At 35.1% G+C, this 21,043-nt stretch overlaps 2 protein-coding genes across 6 annotated transcripts in view; one reads left to right on the plus strand and one right to left on the minus strand.

Moving 5' to 3' along the window:
• The window catches only part of LOC129751382 (protein prickle-like), a 131,884-nt gene extending 119,802 nt beyond the window's left edge, over positions 1–12,082 (plus strand). For all 5 annotated transcript variants that reach the window (XM_055746859.1, XM_055746860.1, XM_055746861.1 and 2 more), the window contains 3 exons: positions 1,458–1,555; positions 1,630–2,777; positions 11,107–12,082. In XM_055746859.1, coding sequence (XP_055602834.1) covers positions 1,458–1,555; positions 1,630–2,777; positions 11,107–11,609 — 1,749 coding nt within the window. In that variant the 3' untranslated portion in view covers positions 11,610–12,082. The remainder of the gene's footprint in view (positions 1–1,457; positions 1,556–1,629; positions 2,778–11,106) is intronic.
• An 82-nt stretch (positions 12,083–12,164) lies between these two features.
• Positions 12,165–20,011, minus strand: LOC129751990 (uncharacterized). The gene is made up of 2 exons (XM_055747783.1): positions 18,949–20,011; positions 12,165–12,181 (listed from the first exon to the last, which is right to left on the minus strand). The coding sequence occupies exons 1-2, from the start codon at positions 20,009–20,011 to the stop codon at positions 12,165–12,167; spliced, it is 1,080 nt and encodes a 359-aa protein (XP_055603758.1).
• Between the last annotated feature and the right edge of the window lie 1,032 nt (positions 20,012–21,043).

A 21,043-nucleotide genomic window follows, 5' to 3' on the forward strand; every position in this document is an offset into this window, starting at 1 on the left:
TATTAGATTGTACAATTGAGGTTATCACAACACTTAACTAGGCGGTATTGTTCTTAATTTCGGATTTTGACAACGCGCGCGGAATCTTAAACATAACTAACTCGCCACGTGAGGCTCTTTATATAAGCGCTTCGAATGTTCTGGAATGATCGGGACGCTTAGATCTGAATAATACAGTTTGTTCTCGAACCTTCTGATTTGTAGAATTCCAGAACATTCTAAAGCACGTGGAAGGAAAATCTGGATTAATCTGGAACTATTTGTATAGGAATATTCTGGATCAATAGGGGAGAGTGGGGATACTTGATCCCCTTTTCTTATTTTCACCATATCTTTTTGGAAAAATTTAGCAACACGCCGTCTTTGAAATTTTCTGACAGCTTGTAACTTCAAGTTTCTATGCTCCAAAAATTAGAACGATACTTGAACCCGTTGATGAACTAGATGCATTTTCGTGGGAGTAAAAAAATTGCGATTTTTCTGAAGTTAGGGGAGACTTGATCCCCTATTGAAGGAGACTTGATCTTTTATTCAGGAAGCCCTAATCCTTGTATAAAAATCAAACAAAACCCCAAGATAGAATGTCAATTGACTATTTCGGTCATGTTTGTTCTCATTTCACAATTTATAGCAGACATAAGTAGAAAATTCTATAACTTTGTCTCAACGTTAATGACATTGCATACTTAAAGGCGCTATTTTTTATAACTAAGAGAAAATTAATTATTTTTGCTTTTTTCTTCAGACAATTGTTTGATAAATATTAGTTTTTGGATAAATATAAGTAATTTCGTAATCAGCAATCATAACGATCAATTCAGAAGAAGAATATGCTGTTTGGAAGGGGGATCAATTGTACCCATAATCAACTTTTTAGAAAACTTTTTCTTAAAAAAGTTGAGAGTTTTCCATTGCTTTGAAAATATGGCATTATGAAGTTCATTTTACGCTCGAACGATTGATACATTAGAACAAATATTTTTTTCATAATTTTCCCATGTAAGGAACATTTCAAAGTGATGAAAAAAGATCTTCAAGTTACATTTTGTGAAATTTTTCAAACAAAGTTCAATTACTCAAACAATTATTTTGTTAAAATTTTTTTAACTACAAGCATTGTTATTTTGCTCGTTTTGGCACACTTTTCTAGAACATTTGATCTTTGTAAAACATTCCAGTTTCGAGATATAGCTAAGGAATCAAGTATCCCCAGGGATCAAGTATCCTCATTCTCCCCTAACATTCTTTAAGCTGATGTAAAATTGGCTTGAACACTAGCTAAACTAATTTCATCAATTTTGATCCACGCAATCAAAAGTTACTATCAAGAAAAGTGTTGCATTTTTTTCGAGTACAGTCCTATTAGGTATCTCCTCGCGCAAGAGATTGATGATTGATAATGACAGCGGTAGCGGCTTTTCATTGATAATTAAATTTCCCCTTTTTTTTGCACCCAGATTATACTGGCCGATGAGTGTACGGAAGCTGAAGGACGGGCTTGGCATATCAAACATTTCGCTTGTTTCGAGTGCGATAAACAACTTGGCGGACAAAGGTAGGGAACCTATTTAACGATAGGAGGTCTCATTTGTGATACAATCGGTAATCTTTTTTCCTCAATTATTTCAGGTACATTATGCGAGATGGCAAACCGTACTGCTTGCACTGTTTCGACGCGATGTTTGCCGAATATTGCGATTTCTGTAGCGAACCAATTGGGGTAGATCAGGGCCAGATGAGTCACGATGGCCAACACTGGCATGCCACCGATAACTGTTTCGCTTGTAGTACCTGTCGATGTTCGCTGCTGGGTCGCCCATTTCTACCTCGACGAGGAGAGATCTACTGCTCGATAGCGTGCAGCAAAGGGGAACCTCCAACACCATCCGATGGTTCCGTGCCAACCGTAGTTCCGGGTCTCGTTCGTAACTCTCGCCTTCGGAGCAGTCAACGAAGTGACGATCCCACCGAATATTCCCCGCATTTGCCAAAGTCACCCGAACCGCTGCAAAGCCCAATCAGCGAAAGGAGCACCCCGCACTCCAGTCCTGCCAAACATTCGCACGCCGAAATGTCCACCAACGTTTCGAGTCCGGTTCCCGCGGACCTTCCGTCGTCTTCCATTGACCACGAGAGTACCCTGTATGGAAGCGGAGCCACCTCACCCGTATCTTCCCGAACCAATCCCTGCACCGAGCAGAGCGACTTTGTCGATCATCACATCACATCATCTGCACAGCACGATTCCCTCCCCCAACAATGCTCTCCAGAACTGAACCATCTGCTTCACAAAGACCGAAGTCGACAACCCCTTGACCTGACCGATCTAAGTCTAAGCTTAGACAACTGGCAGGCCATGGAGCAGCAAACACCCCATCATCAAAATCAGCATCAAAGTCATCACCATTCCATCACATCCATCACCAATAACCAAAACCAGCCGGATGTCACCTCATCATCGCTCGGCAAAACGAATCCGACCATCACCTCCTCGATGCCGGAACTAACCGGGTCCCCAGCGATTCCCTCATACGACGACGACGACGATACCAATAGCCCGTTGGACAATGCAAGTGCAATAACCAGTGCAGCAGATGAGCAGCAGCAGCAGCAACAGTATTTGCAATCGATGCAGCATCATCACTCGTTACATCCCCGGATACTGAACTCGACCGTGGCGATGCTCATACCGGAGGACGAAGACGACGAGGACGCGATTCACAATGCTTCGGATGTGTCGCATTCGATCGTGGAGCTGCCGACGCCACCTCCTATTGGTAAGTTTCATTTAGTGATCCTTTTCTCCAAACTGTTTGTCATCTCGATACAAGTTTTCAGACAACAATGTTTTTTCCGTATTAATGAGGGCTAGATGTATTAATAACTCTCCACTTTTCTACAAAATGAAGATTTGTGTATAACTACAACAGCCGGATGTTTTCGCTACCGTGCGTGTGTTCGTCCCACTAGAACCACCTTGGGATTCATGATGTGTCCTTTGGTATCATTTTATGATGCTACACCACAGGGAGGCTTGCACTTATAAAGGGCGTCCACGATGAAATAGCCACACAATGAAATTGCTTTAACTTTTTGACCGTTGGGTAGAATTTAATGAAAATTTGGGTGGATTTAGTTCATAGTGCATTGTTTACATTCTGAAAGTTTTAAAGTCCTGCGATAAAAACTCGCGGAAATGGAATCGAAAGAACAGCTTGTGCGTGACAAAATTTTGCGCATTCATCGCGAGACCAAGGATCTCTTGCATCGTTCCATCTCTAAAACTTTGGGAATTCCACGGTGTCGCGAGCGATTAACACTAGAAAGACCGCACCAGTCAAAATGACTGGTGGGACACTTTGTTTGTAGAATATCTTTTAAACACTACGCTCTAAAAATTCGCAAAAAATACGACTTTTCATGAATTTTGAATCTCTACAATACTGTGTATTTTTTATTTTTCTAGCTCTTTTAGTAAGCGAGAAAAATTTCGCCATGGACACTCGGACCGTGACCAGTCAAAATGACTGGTAAAATTTACAAACCTATAACTTAAACAAGATAAATTTTTTTCGCTTGCTCTTGGTTAAATTTGCAATCTACATTCAAGACAAAGAGCCTTAGTTGATTTATGGTGGGCAGGAGTGTGTCATTAGCTATGAAATTATTGATTTTCGATGCGAAGTCATGGAAATTTGTAGAAAAAGTTCTCGGATCGACCGCTGTGTGGCGCTTCAAGCACTTGACTCCCAATTTTTTTGGTCTGTTTTGTTGCTCAACTATAATCGAACTTTCTGTCAAAATTTGGCGAAATTTCATCAAGATTTGTAAAAGTTATGTTAGTTTTAATACATGTCCTTTCGAGTAATCGAGTAATTTTAGGTGATAAATATGTTTTATACTGAACTAGTATGAGTAAAATAATTATGAATTGTGTACTTATTTATTCAAATTTGAAGATCTTATGTCTATGAAACTGAACAATTTAAATGATTTTTTTTATATTTGATTATTCTTCATACGTTGGTTATTCACCATGGGTGCACGGATTCACCGCAGTTTCTGCCCAAGTATGTGTTCACATTCTTAGATTATTAGGTTCGACAAATTTCCAATTCAAGTTCCCTTACAGGTATTCCGGCACCCGTGTATAAAGCTGGCAACTTATTGAACATTCTTATTATACGAGGAAACAGATCTTACCTGTCGGCAACTTACGGGGTTTGAACCCTAGAGTTTTCTTGCCGATACCGGGAATCGAACCCAGTACACCTGGCATACCTAGACTAGACTCACGCCAGTCTATCTGATAGACCACATTGGCGCTAAGATTTTTAAACATGGATGCACGGAATGGCTGTAAATTCGCCGTTGTTAATTATATAGAAATAAATAGTTTACAACTTGCTTCAGAACACAAAATATTTTTGAGTTAGATATGATAGGCATTTGAAATGCAACATTAGTCAATCGAAAAACTTTTAAGGAAAAACAAATCAATGTGTAAATTTGACCATGTTGATTCATTATTTTTATTTCCACTGTTATCCGTCGCTCGACATAACTTGATGCATATAATTCCTAAAATTCACTCGATCCATGATAACCGTTTTCCAATTTCTTGGATGTTGATCAGATCTTATCAGATAAATATACGATGGCAAAACCCTGTTTTTTAATAATAAATAAATAAATTTATTATTTCAAGATATAATTGAAATATTTCTTTTCCAGGAATGAAAAAACGGAGCTTAAAATAAAAATCGTTATTTAAATAATTATGTCTCAACATGAAAGACATGATTTCGACTTTGGTTTAGTTAAGATTTGTAATAATGCTTTTTAAAAAATTGCAAAAAGTCCAATATTTGATTAAAATCCGTGCACCCATAGTGAAAAACCATGTATATAACACAAATTTTCATTTGAGTCTTTAAAAGTCTTTATTCTTTACCTTTAACATGCAAAAAAATTGATTTTGGATGAATGGCGGTGAATCCGTGCACCCATGGTAAATTGCTCTACTTATATAAAAAATATGCTTCAAAACCTACAATATCAGGTATAATTTATAGGCATCGGGTTGAAAAACTTCAGAGCGATGGATGCTAGAAAACATCTACTAAAACAAAACTGAAGTGAAACCGTGCACCCATGGTCAATAACCATAGCCATCTAACATGTTTTTATTATTAGATTGATAATGTGTTTCAATTTTTTGATAATTATTTGATGTATTCATTTTATGACATACACGCATTCGTCAACTATGCCAAACTGAGGTGATTCCGGGCACCCATGGTGAAAAAATATTTCAATTTTATAACAAAAATGTTATCGAATTAATAACAAAATAATTTCAAAAGAAAAAATTTAAAAATATTTTGATAGAAAAAATTTCCCCTTTACCAGTCATTTTGACTGGTCACGGCCCGAATAGGTATATTCAATTTGCCGGTCCTTCTAGTGTTAAGCGGTTCGAGGAACGATTGACCACTGGTAGGAAGCCCAGAAGTTAAGAAAAAAGTATTCCGTACAACACCAAAAATCACAACCGCGTAGTTGGGGCTTTCAACCGAATCCCGAACGCCTCCGTTCAGGTGTGGCTAAGAAGCTGCACCTAAGCCGAAGTTTTGTCCAGAAGGCCAAAACTAAGGCTAGGCTTCGAACGTTCAAGGTACAAAAGGCCCCTAATCGTGACGAGAAGCAGAACAAGTCCGCCAGAACCCGTGCCAGGAAGTTGTACCTCAACATGATGACGAAAGTTGAATGCTGCATCATGGACGACGAAACATATGTGAAGGCTGACTTCAAACAGATCCCCTGCAACCTGTTTTTCACGGCCAAGGATAAGTTCAGCGTTCCGGAGCATGTCCGCAATCAGAAGATGTCCAAATTTTGCGAAGAAATTCCTGGTTTGGCAAGCCATCTGCACGTGCGGGAAGCGAAGTGCAGCTTTCGTGACCCAGAACACGATGAACGGACAGGTGTACATGAAAGAGTGCAACAACTATCTTCTGGACAGATTTGGCCTCATGCCACTACTCCTAGGACGTGCTGAAGGGGTATGCAGACAATAAGGTCAATTTAGTGCCGAAAATGTTCAACCCTCCCAACACTACGGAGCTTCGCCTCATCGAGAAGTATTATGTGATTATAAAGCAGCACTTTCTTAAACGACCTAAGATAGTGAAGACAGTCGAGGAACTGAAGAAAGTATGGGTTTACATGCAAAAAACGGTTGATTCAAAGGTTGTGCAGAATCTTATGGCCGGGGTTAAGGCCAAGGTGCGGGCATTTACATATGGACTGTAAATAAAATACGAGTTAAATGGTAAAATGAAGTTTAAAAGTTTTTTTCTATCCCTGAAAATTACCATTACTCCGAGGTATTTCAACTGCTGTTTCGAAGATGTTGTGTGTCCTCCAATAGTAATCTTCATGTGCGGCACAACTTTTTTACTGATCCCGAGTATAATTTCGGTTTCATATTGGGCAACCTGAAGCTTAACTCCCTGAATGTAAATGCTAACCATTTCTACTGCGACCCTTGCAAAAATTCCCACCACCTCGATTGTTTCGACAACGATCATGAGCACGATATCGCCCGTAAATCCGAATATCAGCGTTTTTTTTTTGTATTGTATAATTGTTGCCATAACACCGAGCCATATTACCAGTGCTGCAAATAACCAGTGTCAGTTTGCAATATTCAGTTGAATTTTTTGCAGTGTATCGGTCGGTTGAATTCCAACTGGGCTCATACGATCATGAACAGAAAGCACAATAATACCGGAAGCAGTCTGCACAGCGCACACTCATTCACCAACCGGCATTATCGATGGTCTGGTCAGTATACATTCAGGATCTTTGCAGGTTCATGAGATTATAAAATTGCTGCTTAAATCGCTTTTCTGAAGGATTTAAAAATTTAAAAAAAAACCTCTTAAACAATTGATGTGAAGGAGTGGGGTGGGAAGATTTAGTAATTTGACAAAATTATGACAAAATATAGGCAATCCGGTAACGAAAATATGGCAAGTGTGGTAAAAATATGACGCAAAAAGGAAAATAAAATGACACAACATGACAAAATTATGACATAAAATTGTGATAAAAATATAAAACATATATGACAAAATTTGGACAAATGTGGCAAAATAATGATTGAAATGTGACGAAAATTTACAATAAAATGATAAAAATCCGGCTGTGTCAAGCTATGGAAAAATATGAGAAGTTATAAAAATATAACAAAAGTGTCAGATTGCTGTTGATTTTTTATCACATTTGTCATAAGTTTTCCATGTCTTGTAGTTTTACTGTCAATTTATTGTAGGTAATAATTTTGTCCGATTTATGTCATAATTTTGGCTTATTTTTATCCCATTTGTCATAATTTTGTCAAAGGTTTATCGAACTTTTATCACTTTATTGTTAATTTTTTTTTCATATTTTTGTCTAAATTTTGACATATTTTTGTCATATTTGTCATATTTTTGTCGAAATTTCGAATTTTTTTTTGTTTTGTATTTTGTCAATTGTATTGAATGGTCATATTTGTTCTGCCTTATTTGTCCGATTTTTGTCATTTTCATGTTTAAACGTTTTAAATTTTAGTCAGATTTTAGTCATTATATTGTCATGTTTTTACCACATTAATGATATTTTGGTCATTGTTCTGTCATTGGTGGTGGTATACATTTGTCAACTTTTTGTCATAATTGTGTCGTATTTGTCAGATTTTTGTCAAATTTGTCATACTTTTATCGTTATTAATTGCCATAAATTCAATCCTCAAGAAATTTATATTTATCTTATAACCAAGGTTGCCACAAAAAATTCTGTGTTTTCGACAAAATAAATTCTCGTACTATGTGATTTTTGCAGAAATTCTGTAATTATTTTTTGTGATTTATAGTTAAGTTATCAATACAAAATGTAAAAAAAAATTAGGTCCAGGATTCCACATAAATGCAGTTTTACTTATTTTGAGCACCTGACTGTGGGTACGCTTGTTTTGAAAGAATAAAAAGACTCAAACATGTTACTCCTAAAGCTGTTTAAACTGATTCAAGATATTCTTGTTATAATATTGACTGATTATCGTCATTAGTGTTCAAATTTGATTTGATGTTAGCTTTGATCTACCTGACGATTTATTTGAGCACCTGACAGTAAAAACCTAGAACAATTTCTTAAAATTTTGTTAATTCTGTGATTTTTCACAAAATTCTTTCAACTGTGTCACACATTCTGTCATGAAAGATTAACCAAAATTCTGGGATATCTCTGATTTTTCTAAAATTTCGGCAACCTTGCTTATAAACTTGTTAGTCTTACCGGTTTTCAAGTAGGTAGTGTTCTCTATTCGAACCCCAATTTACGACTCGCGAAAATGGCTAAAACAAACGCGCACTGAAATTATCAGCAACTTTCGATGACACTGATTGAATGCTGCATTAACTGATTGAATAACAAGAGTGACAGAAAGGCCTAAGCGAAGGAAACTTCCGCAGCAGTCTACTGAAACAAATTTGTTCTGGTTTACAAGTGAACATTTAATTGACTTCCCGAATAGGATTGCACCGTGAAAAAAACATGAATTTCATATTCACAAACCTGTATGGTTTACACAATAATTATAATTGTCCTCGATATTGTGAAAGCCCATTGTTATTTATATTTTTCTACCATACTTGTCACCGATTTGTCGAAATTAGCCATGAAAAAGGGGTATTTTTATGTAGCGTTTCATGGTCACGGTCATGGTGGCGATTTTTCATACATTGAAAAACTCAAAAAATAAAGTTTATAGTTATAACAGTTTTCAGTTCTTCGCAGTAAAACCACTGATCATACTGACTGGACTCTAGATTTCGTTGATCGAACTTTTGTTCTAAGTGGCCTGTCAGTATGATCAGTGGTAAAACCATGAATATCAGATTATCAGATATTCAGATTTGAAATAAAAATCGGTTTTTATGGTGAGATTTTTTTTTACTTGTTTTGATAATTTCATCATTTAATCAAAACGCTAAATTGATTGAGATTTATTTTTTATTCAAATGATTACTAACTCACACACTTAATTATTAACTCGTTAATCACTCGCTGGCGCGGCTTAGTTCGCATTCCAGCATCCCGTAGCCCCTCCCGGCATCCAATAAGAAAGCATATAATGCACCAATTGCAGTTATGTGCTGGGATATATTTGGCTAAAATCAGTATAAAAAAATTCTGAGACAGTTTAGGCTTGCAAATTTCGATATAAATTACTCACCGGTTCGCACAGCACCGAAAAATTTTCTTTTTCATAAAATCCCTCGAGCAACTGACTGTCAGCCGACTGAGAATGATGAGAATGACTAAGAGAAAAATACACGTGCCGCAGCCAAGGTTGCCAAAATCGCACAAAAATCTGTAATTTCACAGAATTTTGAGCAAATTTTCATCACAGAATCTGTGTCACAGAACACAGAATTTTGAAATTTTCACAGATTTCACAGAATTTTTGAATTTTGAATGGATTTTTGAAGTTATTTTATTTATGAAACTATGAAATTTGGATCTCTTACTTTGAATTAAAAAAGTGTGATAAGATTGGTAATGGTAATTGATTTCATCCAACTAAAATGTGAAAAAGTCACAAGTTATTATGAATTTTCTATGAAATTCAAGGAAATAGCATCACAGAAATCTATCACAGAATTTTTGGGTAAAATCACAGAGTCAGAATTTTTTTCTCAAGAACACAGAATTTATTTCGGCAATCTTGGCCGCAGCTCGCGGCTGTCAAAATATCTACGTACACGAAAAATTGGGAGTGTGAAATTCTTGAATTATTTACGTTCGGACGTTCTTTTTACCATGAGGTTCATATTTAGTCACATTCAAATTCACTGGGAAATAAATGTGATACCGTGGTTCTGTTCTATTCGGTTGATAAACATTTTCACTTGCCGTAAGCACGAGGATGCTTTACGAAAACTTGCAGTACTGCACATTACTAAAGAGTGAGTTCTTTCTCCAGAAATCATTCCCTATCCAGAAGATTCCTCGTCGACACTTTTGTAGCACCACTCTTGAGAGTATCCGGAATGGTCTGAAGCACCACCTTTAGCACTGAGTTTGGAATTCCGTCCCAGGTTCTAGGTCCACCTTATTCACCGCAAATTAGTAAGCGATAATTACAAGTCGCTCCTTCGTTATTGATTCGATGTCGTGGACTCCTGCGCCCTCCAATTTTTTCGGAGTTTCTGATCGGCGACCTTGAGCCACCTAATTTCACCAGTCCAACGCTATAAGCTTGACTCCATGGATTGTCATCTACACTGTGGCACATTGTTCTGTAACAGCTCCTACTGCTAGTCCTAATATCTTCAACACAGACTTCCTGATCAAAATCTTTGATCTTTGATCGCAATTGGATCGATGGTTGCCGGCCTTTTATGCTATAGCGTATCGCCTGGTGATCGCTGGGCGTGTAACCGCCACACACTCTCCAGTTCATATCAGTTATAAGTGATGGGTTCGCAATCACTAAATAATGTTCTGTCTAGTTTTCCGTGTTTATGATAAAGTGCTGGCTGCTCCAATGTTACACAGCTCCAGCCTCAACCTTCAGTATCTCGAAGGCCTTTAAGGTTGTTGCGTTTGCTACCAAGTTAACAGCTCAACCGTTGAAGTCTCCTCTTATCACTACAGCGACATGGTATTGAACTCTCCGATCGTTCCATCTTAATGCCGATAATTTTTGCAATAAAAAATCCGTCCCAGGATCTACCTCTATCTCCTGGATGGAAAAACGCCTTGTGATGTAGACAGCTGTCCACTGTCCAGTTACCAGTTCCAACCGAATTCTAAATGTTTGAAGGCGTTGCGCATATCATCGCAGTTTTGACGCTCAGAATCGGTTCACTCTTCGTTTGGTCAGAAGAAACCTGACATTTCTTTAAAAATAACACGAATAGCCTCATAGGTGTTAAGTGTCAGTAATGAAAACAAAAAAAAATCTATAGTAAAAGAGTTGAACTTTTACTGTTCTCAAAATTAATTCTCAAACAAACATGTTAGAATCATTTTTTCCACTTTCTACCATTCCAGTAATCAAAAAGGAGGTCCGCTTCGAGGGAGATTTCCAAGACTCGCTACCCCGCACCAAGAGCTACTGCAACCGAACGTCCCGATCATCGCGATCTTCAAAGTCTTCAAAACGTCGCTCCGGCCACCATGGTAGCAGTCATCACCGGTCATCCTCGGATCGCTATTCCGAGGACCGACACAACCATCACTATTCCTCATCGGCTTCCACCAGCAGCAGTCGGAAGTCTCCTCGCCGTCGCCGACACCATCACTCGGAATCCGTCGACCCGGACGTCGAAGAACGCGAGGAGGACGATTCCGACAGCCGAAGCGTGTGCTCCACCTGTTCCTCCAGCTCGTCCAGTGCGGACGACACCGTGTACGAGCTGCCGATGCGAAGGACCTACGGTGGAACCCGAATCCACTATATGCCAAACAATTCGCTTGCCTGCGCCCGAAAGCGGAAGCAACTGCAGAATAGCCATCCTTATGAGAAAGACAATAAAAATTGTATCATATCTTAGGCGAGCGCAAACAAGCTACCCAAACTACAAACGGAAAGGAATGAAAAGCAATCAAAAACCTTGTATATTTTTGGACAACGTGTTGTTTTTTGTGTGTCCCGTCCCTGTAACGGTTGAAAGTAGATATTGGTTACACATATAATGCATGTAGAATGAAGAACCAGCTGCATTTTTACGTTTTCTAAAAAGAATGTGTTCATCAAAAAAAAAGTTTAAATGTATATTGAATTGTCTTATTTGGGTTTGAAAAAAGTAGTTTATCGGCAACCAAAAAAGATGGCAAATATTTTGTAGACATCCTGAAGATGTACTGAATGAGAAGGCAACGTGAGATTATTTGAATTTTGTACGACTTTAGGCGATACTAACGTTTGAAACTATATTTAAGATAGTTGACAGGAACAAAGGAGGAGAACTGTATCGAAAGCTCATATCTTAGCGATAAGGATTGTTCTTTGTATACAAGTGGTTTGATAGGATTAAATTTTACTGAAAAGTTCAAAGTAAATCGAGATGTAGCTCTTTTTACATATCACAATCCATTTAAAATGTGGCTTAGATCAGAAGACTTTCTAAAATAGAATGATTTCGTTTTAAAACATGAAAAATCTCAAAGCGGGAATCAATATAAACATAAAAAAATCAACCCAGTTAAACACAAAACGACAAAAATTTAAAAAATTGTCAGAAATGACAAAAATGAAAAAAATGATAAAAAAAAAACATCAAAAATGACAAAAATGACAAAAATGACAAATATGACAAATATGACAAATATGACAAAAATGACAAAAATGACAAAAATGACAAAAATGACAAAAATGACAAAAATGACAAAAATGACAAAAATGACAAAAATGACAAAAAAGACAAAAATGACAAAAATGACAAAAATGACCAAAATTATAAAAATGATAAAAATACAAAAATAACAAAAAATACCAAAATTACAAAAATTACAAAAATTACAAAAATTACAAAAATTACAAAAATTACAAAAATTACAAAAATTACAAAAATTACAAAAATTACAAAAATTACAAAAATTACAAAAATTACAAAAATTACAAAAATTACAAAAATTACAAAAATTACAAAAATTACAAAAATTACAAAAATTACAAAAATTACAAAAATTACAAAAATTACAAAAATTACAAAAATTACAAAAATTACAAAAATTACAAAAATTACAAAAATTACAAAAATTACAAAAATTACAAAAATTACAAAAATTACAAAAATTACAAAAATTACAAAAATTACAAAAATTACAAAAATTACAAAAATTACAAAAATTACAAAAATTACAAAAATTACAAAAATTACAAAAATTACAAAAATTACAAAAATTACAAAAATTACAAAAATTACAAAAATTACAAAAATTACAAAAATTACAAAAATTACAAAAATTACAAAAATTACAAAAATTACAAAAATTACAAAAATTACAAAAATTACAAAAATTACAAAAATTACAAAAATTACAAAAATTACCAAAAAAACCAAAATTACAAAAATTACAAAAATTACAAAAATTACAAAAATGACATAAATGACAAAAATGACAAAAATGACAAAAATGACAAAAATCAGAGTCTCGTGCCGTGCGCGTACCCGAGTGGACGTGTTTTCTTTTGCTTACGGAAGTCTGATCGGGTTTTCAAGCGAATTTTGCGAGATGATAATTTTTTTTTTTTTTTTTTCGATTGAGTTTTTAGGAAGTGAAAGGATTGGGAGATTTTCGATCGATTGTTCCATTGGTTCTCCAATTCTAAGATTGGAAGTATAAGTAATTTTTCGGGCGCGACGGACTCCACCCACGATGATTTAATGCTGAATAATTGGTGCTGAGGCTTCGGTTTTTCTGTTTTGTGTACCTCTCATTGGTACCATTAGGTTTGCTGTTGGATGAAATTGTGTATTGTCTCAAAAGTTTTTGGTGTTCGATTGTGGTGAAAATTAGTTGTGAAACCATTTGAGGCAGTAGAACATACGATATTTTTTTCATTTGAGGACGGACGCGTGGGCCGATTTTGTGTGGGTTCGTGTGAAAAAATCATGGCCAACTTTGATGGAATAGTGCGTATGTGAAATCAGAAAATGAACGGGATATGAAAGAACATGTAATGGTGTTTAAGGAGGAGTGAATGAAAAAGCGATAAAACAAAAATCGTGCTGTTTTATTTTAAAAGAACTAGGATGAAGGGATCGAGGAAAGGAAATTTGAATCGGGGGGAAACAGGTGATGTCAAGAGTTGCTCGGGAATTCCATCATCAATGAAAGGTGGTACGAAGAAAAAAAAAATATCGAAAAAACATCGGTATGCTGCCCGTGTGCGTCTTTGGATGGGAGAGAAAGAAAGAGGATGGTACAATCAGCACTCGCGAAGCTAAGTATAAACTTTAATCACAATGACACATTTTGCCCAAAATTTATTGCAGCAAAACAATTGAAACTATTTTAAGGTACATGATTTTGCTTTTTTTTTCGACACATTCTGACATAATTCATTCTAATATCTTGGTCCATGGCAGCCGTTCTCTTAAGTTCTAATGACCACGCAGAAACGAGTGATTTCTTTAGACATGTGCAACGGAACCAGCGATGTCATGCTTTCTGTTTTTTTTTTATTATTTTTTTTTTTTATGACAGACCTAGCTTACTAGTCCGGCACAAGCGAGGTACAACGATTGCAGAGTTTTTCTGCTATCTCTTTCTTTCAACTTCGTGAAGGTTTCTGAATTAAAACATTTCATGAATAAAATAATTCCATACTTAACAGTGTTATCTATTCAGTTTCAGGAACTATTAAAAATCAATGATACATAGAAAACAGTTGTGACCTGCTCATTAATAATTTTGAATTTCTGATTCCAACATCAATGTATCATAAGTTAAAGATTTAGGTGGAGAAATCGGAATATTCATCTATTTAACTAGCAGTCTTTTTACAGCTTGTTAACCATCAACATTAATATAGAGTAATAATTATTGAAACCATTTGTTCACTCATTATATCCAAAATATATTACTTCAGTGAATCATTACTTTTATTACATTTTCAAGCGCATCATTCGTTCTTAACTTCAAATATAAGGTTTATTTTGAAGATATTTTATTATGTTTCAGAGAAATATTATTTTTACAGGAAATAATTTAAATGATACCATTCTATGAAACTATTTCATTAGGTTTCCAGCATTTAAACTGTTGCTTGATATGTGGCCGTTCCAGATTATTGTTCCTTCCACCTAATTTTCTCGAATTATTAGATACATTCTTTTCAGCTTAACCCTTCAGTGAGTAATCATCAATAGTAATTTATAAAATGAGTGAATTGTCTAATAACATTATCACACATAGATGTTTAATCGTATGTATTATAATTTTTAAGTTTTGAAAGTATTTAAGGAACCATCTTCTTCCTAAAAAACTCTTACATACCTAATTAACGTTGATCGATCCAGCGGTTTTCGAGTCTGTAGGGACCAGACAGACAGACGTTCATTTATATAAATATATATATATAGATGAGGCCCTTAGAGCCATGTGGGTATAAGTGCATTTTGTAACAAACATTAAAGTATTTAAATGAAATTCAGAAATTTTTAAAAATCATCAAATACAGTTTTGAGTATGAAAAATCGTCTGGCATTACTAACTGAAAATCGATTATTTTGTTACTTATACCCCATCGGTTCTGAGGGCCTTATATGCATATGTTATCCTTTTTCTTATTATTATATTGCATATTATTGTTTTTCATACTATTACATTCATCATTATACATATAAACAATCATATAACGTAGGTTAGCGCATCTGGGTATGTTTCTCCAGTTTAATGATTATTTATGATTTTCAGCTATAGGAGAATGGATCAGCATGTGAACATCAATATTTTGTACATGCTTCTCATTTTCTTACATTTGGTCAGGATTTGACCAGATCGAACTTTACTGGCTATATTTGCATTTCAGTTTTATTAATATATTTTTCTCCAGGGTTTTAAAAGGATTCCTGCGGTTTGATGTCTTCAACATGATTCCAAACTAATACATTGTCATACAATATATTGTCATTTTTCAGGTGATTTAAACTCTATTGTTAATTTAAACAATATTGTAAAATCTTTTCACACATAGATATTATATTTTTCATACCTACTACATCATATTGTATTTTTGTGTCAATTGCTTTATTCGTTTATATCAAATTATGTTTTATATTACTTTATATTACTTTGTTTCATTATATGGAAGTAGGCGTCGATTTGGTTGCAACGCACGCGTTTTTTTTCGTCCGCTGAAAATTTGTGCGATTTCGTCCGTAGTTTTATAAAACTTATTCTCTTCATTGAAATTCAAGTGACACTGATTAAAGTCCACCATCCGACGGAACTAGAATAAGAGTACAAGGTGCCGGAAAACGTTCGAGGTGAAATTATCAGGGATGTTAAAAGTATTATGGTTTTGGAATATCATCCGCAAGGCAAAATATCTGACAAATCCCCGAATATTTGTGTTTTACCTGTGAAAATAGTGAAAGTGAAAACAGTGTTGGGGAAGTTGGGAAATGTTGAAAATACTTCTATCCGGGTTTCTTGTGTCCCCATTACTGTCTCATCCGTTCTCCCAATCTGCTTGCAGAACGTAACGGAACAAAAATCAAATGTTTGCCCCAGCGCTCAACCATACAGGAAATAAAGCTAAGTGATATGTTTTTTTCATTAATTATCATATTCAAAATTTTTCAAACTATATAACTAAGTATTTCAATGAAATCAGGAAATACGTTTAAATCCGTTTGCTGAACAAAACATTTGAAGAAAAATTGAAAAAATACTACAGAATCTGCTGTTGCGCTATGTTAGTATTCTCATTCATTTTTTTGCAATCAGGCGTGGAGAAGTCAAGGCTTGCTGAACAATAATTTTTTATGATGAAAGGGAAGGATATAAAATTTTCGAAATTAAATGTTTGCCTAATAATTTATTCAATTTTTTTGGTAAGACAATTGAATCCGATAATTTGTTTCATCTTAGTTAGTTTAATTGATGTCAAAACTAGTTTCTAAGGAGTAAAAAGTAAATTTATACAACAAAAGGTATGTATACGTGAATGATGTTTTTTTAATTCATAAAATCTTTTGAAAAGATAACTTTTTTTTTTTTTTCAAAGGATTTTATGGAGATTTTAATAACATTTTTTTCTGTTTTATCAATGTTTCTTTTCAAGAGCGGGCAAAGGCGCTATATCCAAGGTCAATGACCAGAGATAAGGTACAAAGAAATTCAAAATTTTACATCATAACTTTAATAAGTTTAAGCTTTTGAAACAAACAGATAAAAATCAAATTCCGCCAAAAATTTTGAATTTCTGTGTGAAATAACCTTATTTCCATCCATTTGAGGAGGAATAACCAAGGACCGGAATCCAGGAGCTAACTTCTTTTAGCAAATAAGCTCCCAACGTAAAAAAATATCTAATCATGGAAACGTATGGTACTGTTGTCCACGTTTCTTCCTCCCTGTGATCCAGTTGTCTCTGCGTCTAATACTGCACAGTGGGCCCGGCCGAGTAAAGATGGGTAGTAAATGTACTTTTACTACTCACCGGGATGCTGACAAGATCTGGCTGTGTATGTATCATAAGCATAAGCATAAGCATAAGCATATTACTTTGTTTCATTATATTTTATTACAATATTCTGTATTATATTATATTACTTGAGTATATCTTATTCATTTTACCGTTCATATATTTTAACAACAAGGGCAGGGGCATCTGGGTATCCTCGTTTTACAAAAAGAGCGGGTTACCGTGTATGCTAGTACCGCATTGAATACTAGACGTTCCTCAATTTATGTCAAGGGAATTTGGCATGGTTGAGAAAAATAAAGTATTTGATTACTTTTTGTAAAATAAGGACGCACTCTTTTTTCGGAAGCCTTGGCGGCGGGATTATAATTTGCATGCTATCGTGGTTAGTCAACAATATGGTTATAGCTTCTCGAGACTTTCCCCCTTTTTACCCTGGATACCGTTGGTGCCTCTGCTTACGATTCCATTCCTTTAGAAGTCTCATTGAGTGGTTATGATTGTGTTGCTTGGTAGCCAAGATGGACGAGTGGGTTATTTTCTTTGCCACAACCGCGGCGCTGCCGTAAACCCAAGGTGGATACAATACATACATACATACAAAATGACAAAAATGACAAAAATGACAAAAATGACAAAAATGACAAAAATGACAAAAATGACAAAAATGACAAAAATGACAAAAATGACAAAAATGACAAAAATGACAAAAATGACAAAAATGACAAAAATGACAAAAATGACAAAAATGACAAAAATGACAAAAAAGACAAAAATGACAAAAATGACAAAAATGACAAAAATGACAAAAATGACAAAAATGACCAAAATTATAAAAATGATAAAAATACAAAAATAACAAAAAATACCAAAATTACAAAAATTACAAAAATTACAAAAATTACAAAAATTACAAAAATTACAAAAATTACAAAAATTACAAAAATTACAAAAATTACAAAAATTACAAAAATTACAAAAATTACAAAAATTACAAAAATTACAAAAATTACAAAAATTACAAAAATTACAAAAATTACAAAAATTACAAAAATTACAAAAATTACAAAAATTACAAAAATTACAAAAATTACAAAAATTACAAAAATTACAAAAATTACAAAAATTACAAAAATTACAAAAATTACAAAAATTACAAAAATTACAAAAATTACAAAAATTACAAAAATTACAAAAATTACAAAAATTACAAAAATTACAAAAATTACAAAAATTACAAAAATTACAAAAATTACAAAAATTACCAAAAAAACCAAAATTACAAAAATTAAAAAAATTACAAAAATTACAAAAATTACAAAAATTACAAAAATTACAAAAATTACAAAAATTACAAAAATTACAAAAATAATAAAAATTACAAAAATTACAAAAATTACAAAAATTACAAAAATTACAAAAATTACAAAAATTACAAAAATTACAAAAATTACAAAAATTACAAAAATTACAAAAATTACAAAAATTACAAAAATTACAAAAATTACAAAAATTACAAAAATTACAAAAATTACAAAAATTACAAAAATAACTTCCATTTAGTTTACGTTTCGGTTTACTTTATTTAAAATTTTCAACCATCTTCAGAACTGTTTAAATAACGGAAAAAAAATAAAAAATTAACTTATCAATTAAAAATTTAAAAAATATCTTCTTACACTAAAGCTATTATACGCCTGCTGGGGCAATCAAATTTTAATTTTCGCAGTCACTGTTGTTGCTGCTGCTGCCGCTAACTGTCGACGCTACTACTGTTTTCCGCCTGACTTCCGCGTCGTCTTTTTCTCGTAGCTTTTTCCACAGACCGTTGTAGACACTTGAGATACCTTTGGTATCCTGTTGGATGTTTACCGCTCGATTCTCTCGCATTTTGATGTGTAATTTTTCGGCTATCCGTCGGTGGGTCGTGTTGGTAATTCTCTCCAATATTCTCGTTTTAGAGAATCCAAAAACATGGCCAGGACCGTTGTCTAAAGCGTGTTGCGCCAACCCCGTGGATTTTTGTTTTAGGCGTACGTTATTCTCGTGCTGCTTGATGCGTTTGAACAATGTTTGAGAAGTTTGTCCAATGTACTCGTTACCGCAAGAGCATGAGATGGCGTACACGACATTCGTTTGCTGCATTAACGGTATTGGGTCCTTGAGCTTCGTGAAGATGTTCGACTTAATTTTATCACACGGCTTGGGAGCAGCAACCAGATTGTATCTCCGCAAGATTTTGGCAACTTTTTCAGTCAAACGTGGTATGTACGGGAGCGATACGAAGCGACTGCCGTCCGGTTTATGTTCTTTGTTTTCCAAAGTGTTGAACATCAGATGTACTCTTTTTTGTATTATGTTGTCGACCATATTTTGCGGATAGTTGTTTTTCATGAGAATTGACTTTACTGTTACTATGCTGTTTTTTCTGTTTTTAGCATCGGACAGTTTTAACGCACGATCAATAAGCGCAAATGCTGTATTGGATTTGTGCGTATATGGGCTTTCAGAAAAGAAATCTAAATAGCGCCCATCCGGTTGCTTAGGGAACCAAGACTTTTCAATCTTCTCCCCTGTTCTGTGCAAAGTCATATCAAGAAAGCGAATTTTCGCATCATTCTCCCTCTCGATGGTGAATTTCAGGCTCGTGTGTGCGGAGTTAAATGTATCGAAAATTGTGTCCACATCTTCTTCCCGTGCAACGATGAAGCAATCATCCACATAGCGCCTGTACATCGAGATGTGAACATTCTTCTTCTTCAGTTTTTCAATACATTCTTGTTCAAGTTGTTCCATTGCGATATTTGCGGCGACACAACTTATCGGTGAGCCCATCGGAACTCCATGGATCTGTTCGTAAAATTTAGAGCTGTATTGGAAAAATGATGCACCCAATACAACCCTAAGAGCTTGTTCCAGTGAGCCAAGCGGGATGTCGGTGTATTTCCTTAGCTTGTGCCATTTTTCGTATATGTATTCGAAAGTGCTCGACGTCGGTACATTTGTGAAGAGCGAGGTAACGTCTAGCGAAAACATATACGAAAAATGGCACAAGCTAAGGAAATACACCGACATCCCGCTTGGCTCACTGGAACAAGCTCTTAGGGTTGTATTGGGTGCATCATTTTTCCAATACAGCTCTAAATTTTACGAACAGATCCATGGAGTTCCGATGGGCTCACCGATAAGTTGTGTCGCCGCAAATATCGCAATGGAACAACTTGAACAAGAATGTATTGAAAAACTGAAGAAGAAGAATGTTCACATCTCGATGTACAGGCGCTATGTGGATGATTGCTTCATCGTTGCACGGGAAGAAGATGTGGACACAATTTTCGATACATTTAACTCCGCACACACGAGCCTGAAATTCACCATCGAGAGGGAGAATGATGCGAAAATTCGCTTTCTTGATATGACTTTGCACAGAACAGGGGAGAAGATTGAAAAGTCTTGGTTCCCTAAGCAACCGGATGGGCGCTATTTAGATTTCTTTTCTGAAAGCCCATATACGCACAAATCCAATACAGCATTTGCGCTTATTGATCGTGCGTTAAAACTGTCCGATGCTAAAAACAGAAAAAACAGCATAGTAACAGTAAAGTCAATTCTCATGAAAAACAACTATCCGCAAAATATGGTCGACAACATAATACAAAAAAGAGTACATCTGATGTTCAACACTTTGGAAAACAAAGAACATAAACCGGACGGCAGTCGCTTCGTATCGCTCCCGTACATACCACGTTTGACTGAAAAAGTTGCCAAAATCTTGCGGAGATACAATCTGGTTGCTGCTCCCAAGCCGTGTGATAAAATTAAGTCGAA

Source organism: Uranotaenia lowii, chromosome 3 (genome assembly GCF_029784155.1).
Source record: "Uranotaenia lowii strain MFRU-FL chromosome 3, ASM2978415v1, whole genome shotgun sequence".
Taxonomy (NCBI): Eukaryota; Metazoa; Arthropoda; class Insecta; order Diptera; family Culicidae; genus Uranotaenia; species Uranotaenia lowii.

What these genes read in the sequence shown, in the direction of transcription:
- LOC129751990 (XM_055747783.1), bottom strand. Translation starts at nt 20,011, where the DNA reads ATGGAACAACTTGAACAAGAATGTATTGAAAAACTGAAGAAGAAGAAT.